Genomic DNA, 8,489 nt, shown 5'->3' with positions numbered 1-8,489 from the left:
ATTTATTTTGAGAAAAATAAATTCACCAGACTGCGCACACTGTAATATTATTGAAAACACTGAACACGTATTAATGCAATGTGATAAATATAATGAAGAAAGGGTAAGTTTGCAACAAAGGGTGAGAGAGGCTGGGCGAGGATGGGATTTGAAAGGGATAGGATATTGGGAACAAAAGGAGATAAGGTGTGGATTGTAGGCTACAGAGAGGGGGGATTGAATTCTTAAAAGTGACAGGGTTGTTTAATATAATTTAGTTTTTGTTTGTTTGTTTTTTCATTTATTGTATTGTATTTCTTTCATAGACTGATGTAGGAAAAATTTGATCCTGTTTTGCATACTCCGGTACGGTACAGTAGGTGGCGGTATGCTCCTTAATAATTGGATCGCAATCTTCCAAAAAACGCAAAGAAGAAGAAGAAGGCTAAGCCAATCAGAGGGAGCGTAGGGCGGGTTTTAAGGCACGCAGGACTCTTACGTCACGACGTTACGCGCCAGATTTGTAAAGTGCCTGGCGGAAGGCGGGATTGTCTCTCCTTTTCTCGCATAATTTCGTCTATTTTGTTTGCTTCTGACTGTCGCGCTTCAAAATGTCCCAACAGGCGGGCTATTCGCCCGGCTTCAAGCGGCCGGCTGAGATCATGCGGCTGAGGAGGAAGAGAGCTCGGAGTGAAGCCGGCGGGCATCATGCTAACCACGATGCTAACGTTAGCTCCGCTGATAGCCCCGCCGGCCACAGCGGCTCGGTCCCGGCCTGCAGACCCTTCTCCCCGGGGCCGCTGTTCTCCGGAGGCGGGCTGAAACGCAGAAACCCCTTCGCTCATATTGAGAACACATACAGCAGCCCCAAGAAGAGAGTGGCCGTCTATAACGACCAGGACCAGGACGCCTTTGTGGACACGAAACACCGGAGAGGAGCGGAGGGAGAGGACATGTCAACAAAGACAGACCGCCAGGGATCTTTACTGCTCACAGAGAGGCTGACTGAAGCAGAGAAACAAGCAACGCAGAAGGAGGCTGTCAGCAAGGTAGGTTACTAACAGTACACTAACAGGGGTCCTCCACAGGTCCGGAAAGTAAAGTAAAAGTAGCCTGAGTTCTAAAAGTAGTTTGGGGAAGAAGAAAAAAAGTATGGAAAATGTGGTTCGGGACCGATACACTTAACACATTATTCTAGCTTTCATCGCATGTCAAAAGTCCGGTCCAGTGGCCGACTTTGAGACCCAGTGATTCCACAGTTTTTGTGATGTGAAGAATAAAGATATGATGCATTTATCATTGTATCAAATAAAATACCCTGCACCAAAATCATATCCAGTCAAGATGAACATAGGGTCTGCCTGGAAAAAAAAAGTTTTAAAATGGAAAGTCTGTAGGAGCGTTACCCTACCAATCAGCTCACATATATTTGTGGCTGTGAAAAACAATCTTCATCTGATATGACCTATTGTAGTTAGCAGGACCAAGCTGTGTCTGTCTAAATCATTTTGAACACTACTAGACATCTTCAAAACATCAATGTCTGGAGGAAAATTGTAAGGTCAGTCTGGAGTTATCGTGCATTCCTTTATAATTGGGAACTGGTAATCGTATGGTTCAAAGGTCATGAGCTGGCACAGTGACGTCACTAGTCGTGCGTTCCTTTATCGCAAAATAACTGGGATGTGGAGGCTAAATGACGTCACATCTGTTTTCACTGCGCTTACAAACACTGTAGCAACATGTCCACACAGATAGAAGTTAGGCAGTGCTGTGTGTACAGCTGATTTAATGAGACACAAACAAGGCAGACGTGTTAATAAACAGCATTTACTACGATTAGAACTGCTGTTGTTGCGCGGAGCAGCCATGTTGGATTTTTGAGGTCGGGGCTGAGAGTTTGGAATGGGAAATACCAGCTCTGTCTGGTGACGTCACCGTCCCAGCTCATGATCTTTGAACCGTAAGATTACCAGTTCCCAGTTATAAAGGAATGCACGAGTACCTCCGGTGTTGTTGCTAGACAACGCGGGGGTATGAGGCTCGCTCTCCCCCGTGGGGTGGGTTACGCCCACTGACCCCAAACTGACACACTGACCCCAAACTCAAGACAAAAACCTGTCCATTTACTGTTGTCTTGCTTGTCACTAATGGCTCATTTCCACCGCAGGTAGTAGCGCGATCCCGCTCCACTCGACTCGATAAATTGTCTCATCCCATCGGTTTAAACTGTCCCAGCCCGGGTTGTATTGGGGTCGAGTCGTGCTACTTTTCGTCCCTGCTTCGTCGGGGTTCTATTCTGTCAACCCGGGTTCATACGGTGACGTGAAAACATTGTAGACGACTGATTGGCCAGGCAGAATCGTGTTTACCGTACTCTATCTACTGACTGTCAATGCGCTGCATACCAGTTTAGTGGGCTTACATTCTCTTCTGTTATGTTATTTCCATCAGTCTTTGTGTTGCTGCCTTCGCCTCTGGTGAAATAAAGTCGTGGCGGTGGTTTCAATTGTTTTCAGAGTGAAAAAAGTCCGCTGCTCAGCAAGCTCCTGTCGTTAGTTGAGCTGCAGCGCTCCGCTAGGCCGCAGCGGGTGTTTGGTGAAGCCGCGGTCTTGCCTGGTGAGAGGCCGCGGGGTACAGGGCAGGCTTCACTCTGTTGCGCCTCTTCCGTCCGCGCGCAGCGCAGCGCATGCCTGAGTTTGACTAACTACTAGGGCTGCAACTAACGATTATTTTGATAATCGATTAATCGGTAGGGTTAGTTGTCGATTAATCGATTAATCGGATATATTGAAATCGCTCAGAAATGCTTGATTTAATCCTTTGATGCATACAATTCCAACATTACGATGATTCTAGTAGTCCCTGCAACATAAGTCTGCATCAAAACATTCTTGTTTATACTGTATTCATTAGTGGTTTATATTGGAACACTTCAAACTTGCATACAAAAAGGGGGAAACCACAACCAAGTTAAATTGTAGAAAACTGTTTTTATTTACTCAAGAACATGAACCGAACCAGTGCTATTTTTCTTTTTTCTGTCATTGACTGTCCATCAGTGTGGTACATCTTTTTTCTTTGTCCCCTCTTCTACTGTATTCAGTGGTAAACTTTATTTTAAACTTGCAAAGAAAATGAAGAGGTTTTTTTGGTGGTACATCTTTTTTCTTTGTCCCCTCTTGTTTATAGTATACTGTATTCACACTGGTTTCTTTCAAACTTGCAAAGAAAAATGGGAATCACAAAATCACAGTTAAATTTAAAACACAAAAGTTAAATTGAAGATAACAGATTCACCCCTGCACCTCCCCTCTCCTTCACAGCATCCTTCCTTCAGCCCTTCACCTCCTCTTTCACTGCCTACTTCCTTTAGCCCTTCACCACTTTACTTCCTCTCTCCTTCACTGCCTACTTCCTTTAGCCCTTCACCACTTCACTTCCTCTCTCCTTCACTGCCTACTTCCTTTAGCCCTTCACCTCCCCTCTCCTCCCTCCAGATATCTTCATATCTTCTTAAATAAAGTGCTTTAACGGACCTGCTCCTGGAATGTGTCTTCATATTTTTGCTCCATCAGTTTTGTGAAGAATGTTCTTGAAGGAAGTGTAGCCAGGGTGGAGGGTGTTAATCATGGCAATGAAGCCTGCATCTCCAACCATTGACATGGGCCTCATGTCGGTGACCAGCATGTTCAGGACACTGTCTGTCATGATGGCTGCTTGCCTTGGTGTACAAGCCGCATTCCCCACAACGAAACGCCTCATGGTGAGTTGTTTTTTTCTGAAATGAGAAAGACAGTATGAGCGAGTATGCCTAACAGCACTATTAACATAAAACTCAATAAAACTCACTCATTGATGATTTAGTTGATACCGTAATTGCTTATGTAAAGAAGGCCTTTATATAACAGAAGCCTCAAATGAAATTTGTCTTAGCTCACTCCTTACATTAAGATGCGCGCACACACACACACACACACACACCAATGAACAAGGGACAACAACATCTCTTTTAGCCTTAGTTTACAGACCAAGTCTGCTCTACCACTAACGTTAGCAAGTTAACGTAACGTTAACTAGCCGGTCGGCTATAACGTTAATGTTGTCGACCTGGATGCGGGCGGAATGTGCATCGACTGTTAACGTTAGATAAGCAAGTTAACGTAACGTTAACTAGCCGGGTCGGCTATAACGTTAACGTTGTCGACCTGGGTGCGGGCGCATCGACTGTTAACGTTAGATAAACAAAACAAACTATCTGCTGTGAGACGAACATTTCCACTTCAAACAACAATACACATGGGTCTAATAATGTAACACTAGTTTACATGCATATCGAGTTTGTAGTAGAATAACGTTAACTTACCCCGCTGCTGAGCTCCCTTGGCACCATCCAATGATCCAACATGTTTGCGTTTAAGGTGTTCACGCAGGGCCGTTGTGCTGCCATGCCATGCAAGATCGGCTTTGCACATTTTGCACGTAACAGACTTTTTATTTCCAGTTAATATGAAGTGCTCCCAAACTGGCTAAGTTTTGGGTCAAGCTGCTTTCTCCTCGGCCATGTTTCCAAGTTGTTTGTCGTTTACTGCGCGTGCGCAAGGCGAGTGACGTAGTCGGCTCCGCGACAGCGGGGCCAGGGAGTGACGTAGCCAGCACTGCGCCGCAGCAGCTGTTGTTTTTTATCAACAAAACAGATGGCTCTGCGGTCCAACTAATCGCGAGGCAACGAATCGATAATCAAATTCGTTGCCAACGAATTTGATCATCGATTTTAATTAGTGCTGCACGATTTGGGGAAAAGGTGCGATTAGCGATTAGGGTGGACAATATTGCGATTGTGATTGCGATATAATGCACAAGAGTTTTTTTTTTTTTTTTTTTTTTTTTTACCTTTATTTATACAGGGGGAGTCTCACTGAGAGCAATGCTCTCTTTTTCAGGACTGCCCTGTTCACATTCACACACACATTCATACCTGGAAGCTGACCAGTACAACCACAGTCTGATCTGCTGGCCACTGATCAGCTCCACTGGAGCAGTTGGGGTTAAGGCCTTGCTCAAGGGCACCTCAGTGGTGGTAATGAGGGAGGGGCAAGCGCTGCCTTTTCACTTTCCCCACCCAGATTTATCCTGCCGGTCCCGGGGATTGAAGCTCGCTTCTCTAACCGTTGGGCCACCACTGCCACTAGGTATCTAGGGATGAGGCATGAGTTTTTGACGGTATGATAACCTTGGACAAAAATACCACGGTTTCACATATCACAGACTAAAATACATGAAATATGTTACAATTTAAAATATATTAAAACTAAAAAAATAAAACAATTTGAAATTAAATTATCTTTACAAAAAAATAAAACATTTTGAGACATTTGCCTGTCCCAAACATGTAAAAAAGAAACACCAGTCAAATAGAAACTGCACTGTGTTACAGCACATAGAAGATGGCTCAGCAAAGTTGCAAAGTTAGTTACATGTCTGTCCAGCAATACTAATGAATGATACACCCCGTTTATTTATTTTGTAGCGACAGATGGCCTTAAACGCCACACTCACGTGACGCTTCTTGAGAGAGAGAGGTGAGAACGTGCATCTGCAGACTTTTAACGAGGGACCATGAAGGCGTCATGTGACAGGCTAGTTAGCTAGCCTGGAGGTGATGCTGCCAGTGCTGGCAGCTGCGACAGTGTTTTGCTGCTATCAACCTTGTTAATCTCGTTATATTCTTCATCACAGCGGGTCATCCCCACTGTGTACTTAATCGCGCACTAGTTCTGCATAAGCACCTGCAGCTCTCTCCTTATTTTACTGACGTTCTCACTGATCACACGGCTGTTTACATGCGTTTCTGAACGAACGGCTAGCTAGTTATTAGTAGGGGTGTCACAATATATCGTCCCACGAAATTTTGCGATAGTAAAACGTCACGATATGTATCGTTGAGATGAAATCTCATATCGTGAAATATTTTTTTTTTTTTTTTTTTTCAAAAATAGACAAAGAAACGTCTTTGTTTGTTGAAGTTCAATGTGTGGAAAGTAGTTCAGTTGAACAAGTCTCTGAAGAGACACATGAGAAGTTATACAGGAGAGAAACCATTCAATTGAGTTTCTGGCAAAACTGTTTACTTGACAGGAAAAACTGAAGATGCATAAAAAATAGACTAAGACAAGTCTTGTTGTTTGAGTTTGAAGAAAAGCTGAAGATGCATAATGAGAATTTATACTGCTGAGAAACCTTTTAGTTCAAAGTAAATCTAAGTGACGGTGTAACTCATTCTATTTCAAGATAAGCCTTATCTCCAATCTCATGTTTTTTCTAGTTGTTATTGTAATAACAATTTCCCACAACAGCATGTTTTGTATTTGTGCATTTCAAATAAAATACTACTTTTCCAGTCATATATTGTCATTATTCAAGTTTAAAAAAATATTGTTAAAATCGTATCGTATCGTATCGTTATCGTGAACCCAGTATCGTGATACGTATCGTATCGTGAACGAAGTGTATCGTGACACCCCTAGTTATTAGCATAGCTTGCTGTTAGCGATCATGGATGTTCTCTCTCGCCCTCTCTGTAGATAATATGTACCTTGCTGCACATAACATTACTTATTTGCGGGAGTGCATGGGAGAAGTCTCCCGCTAGTATTGATGCCCAGTGTGATGGCTGAGAAACGTGTGTTTGCTGCGTCGCGTGTAACGTTAGTTTAAAGGAGGCTCTCACACACACACACACACACTCAAAAAGACGTGAAAAAAATAAAATAATCGCACACTTTTGCGGTTATGCAATCGCACGTGCTGACATCGCGATTGCGATTGCGATTCGATTAATCGTGCAGCACTAATTTTAATCGATTTAATCGATTAGTTGTTGCAGCCCTACTAACTACAAAGTGATATCCATTCTCCTGGCCGATTGTCAGATTCGCCCATGTACACTGTAGGTCATTTAGAGGCACCAGTATTTCAGTTTAAAAGTTCTGTGGATGGATTTAATTGTAACGTTATGTTACTATGCGGGGGCGGGGGTGGGTGGGGGCAGATGATCTGCGGTGGAAGCAAAACGTCCATCGAGCCGAAACGATTAGAGCCGAGTGGGGACGAGCTGTGCAGGGCTGTTAAATGTGGTGGAATTGAGCCATAAGTGCGCCCGACTGCTATAACATGACTTTAGACCTGTTAGGATGTCCTATGTCAGGCTGACCTTACGAATGTCTAAACTCTCACAATGAAAATTAACATTAACTGTTAAGTGATCACTTTGGTCAATTGTTAAAATTAAGCTCCATAACAGGGCTTATCGACAAAGGTCCACTCATTGTATAGAACATATACAATATATATGCAAATCATTTATTTTCACTCTTCATCCATAAGTGAAATGATCCATCCAATGATAGAATCAGTGTTTTCCCTACCATTGTACAACGACGCCCCTGCCAGGGCAGGCCAGGAAATTTTTGTTTTCATAAACCTTTATGGCATATTATTACAATACAACAATACTGGTGTTGACAGTGTTGACAGTAATAGAAGATGCCAAATCATTGAAAACAATAAGCATTTTGCTTTGAGGAGCATCGTGCCAGCGTGCAGCACTGTTCCAAAACGTGTCAACGTGTGTTGTTGCCTGGGAAACGCACATCCCATAATACAACTGTTTGCATCGCATCCCATAATAGTATGATGATACTTCGGATGCCATTGCAGGTTAGCTAAATGTTTAGCGTCGCCAGCGAGGGCCCCCACCGTGAAAATTGTTCTAGGGGAAACACTGCCAGAATGTATGATTATTTTGCTCATGGCTCATGGGTTTCATACACATTCTGTAATACAGCGTTGCCACAGGTAAGTGCCTCTCTGATTTGAACTTTGAATGCTGATTTGAAGTTAGTTTGTTCTTGAAAAGTGCTTGAAATCTATTATTACAAATACAAAAGGAGAGTATATAAACCCTGGTAATAAAAAAAATCTAAAAGCAAAAATCGTATCAGATGTGGGACCCTGGCTGGGACAAAATCTTATCAAATGGATGTCCGTGGTCTAATTTGTACCAGTTTAGGGGTCCTTGACGTGAAAAAAGTTTGAGAACCACTGATTTAAGACGCTACTTAACAAATCGTTGATAGTTTCTGGTTAATTTGCCGTACAAGTAACGTTAATGCACTAGGGCTGTGAATCTTCACTGGCCTCACGATTCGATTGCGATTCAGAGGGCTACGATTCGATTCGATAACTATTATCGATGCATCTCGATGCATCGCGATGCATCTTAAATCGATGCATCACTTTTTTCCCCGAATACATGATTTTTTTCTCACTTTCTTTTTTCTCACTGTGTGGCTACTTTTAAAATAAAAGTGCATTTAGAATTGCATTGTATTTGAACCCATAATTAAAATAAACAACTGCATGTACTTCCATTATATTTTATTTGATTATATATACCGTATATATATATTTTTTTAATACTCGATTTTTGATATTTGTGAATCGATGCA

The 8,489-nt window shown here is 42.7% G+C and overlaps 1 protein-coding gene across 1 annotated transcript in view; it reads left to right on the top strand.

Annotated features, from left to right (window-relative positions):
- Positions 1–590: 590 nt before the first annotated feature.
- Positions 591–8,489, top strand: part of donson (DNA replication fork stabilization factor DONSON) — a gene marked incomplete at its 5' end in the record, with an annotated part of 37,959 nt that continues 30,060 nt past the window's right edge. Inside the window, one exon of the mRNA XM_083632762.1 lies at positions 591–1,028. Within this exon, the coding sequence (XP_083488888.1) occupies positions 591–1,028 (438 nt within the window). The remainder of the gene's footprint in view (positions 1,029–8,489) is intronic.

Source organism: Poromitra crassiceps (assembly GCF_964638095.1).
Source record: "Poromitra crassiceps genome assembly, chromosome: 3".
Taxonomy (NCBI): domain Eukaryota; kingdom Metazoa; phylum Chordata; class Actinopteri; order Beryciformes; family Melamphaidae; genus Poromitra; species Poromitra crassiceps.
The sequence above is the reverse complement of the archived record's forward strand: the minus strand, read 5'-3'. Positions and strand labels throughout refer to the sequence as shown.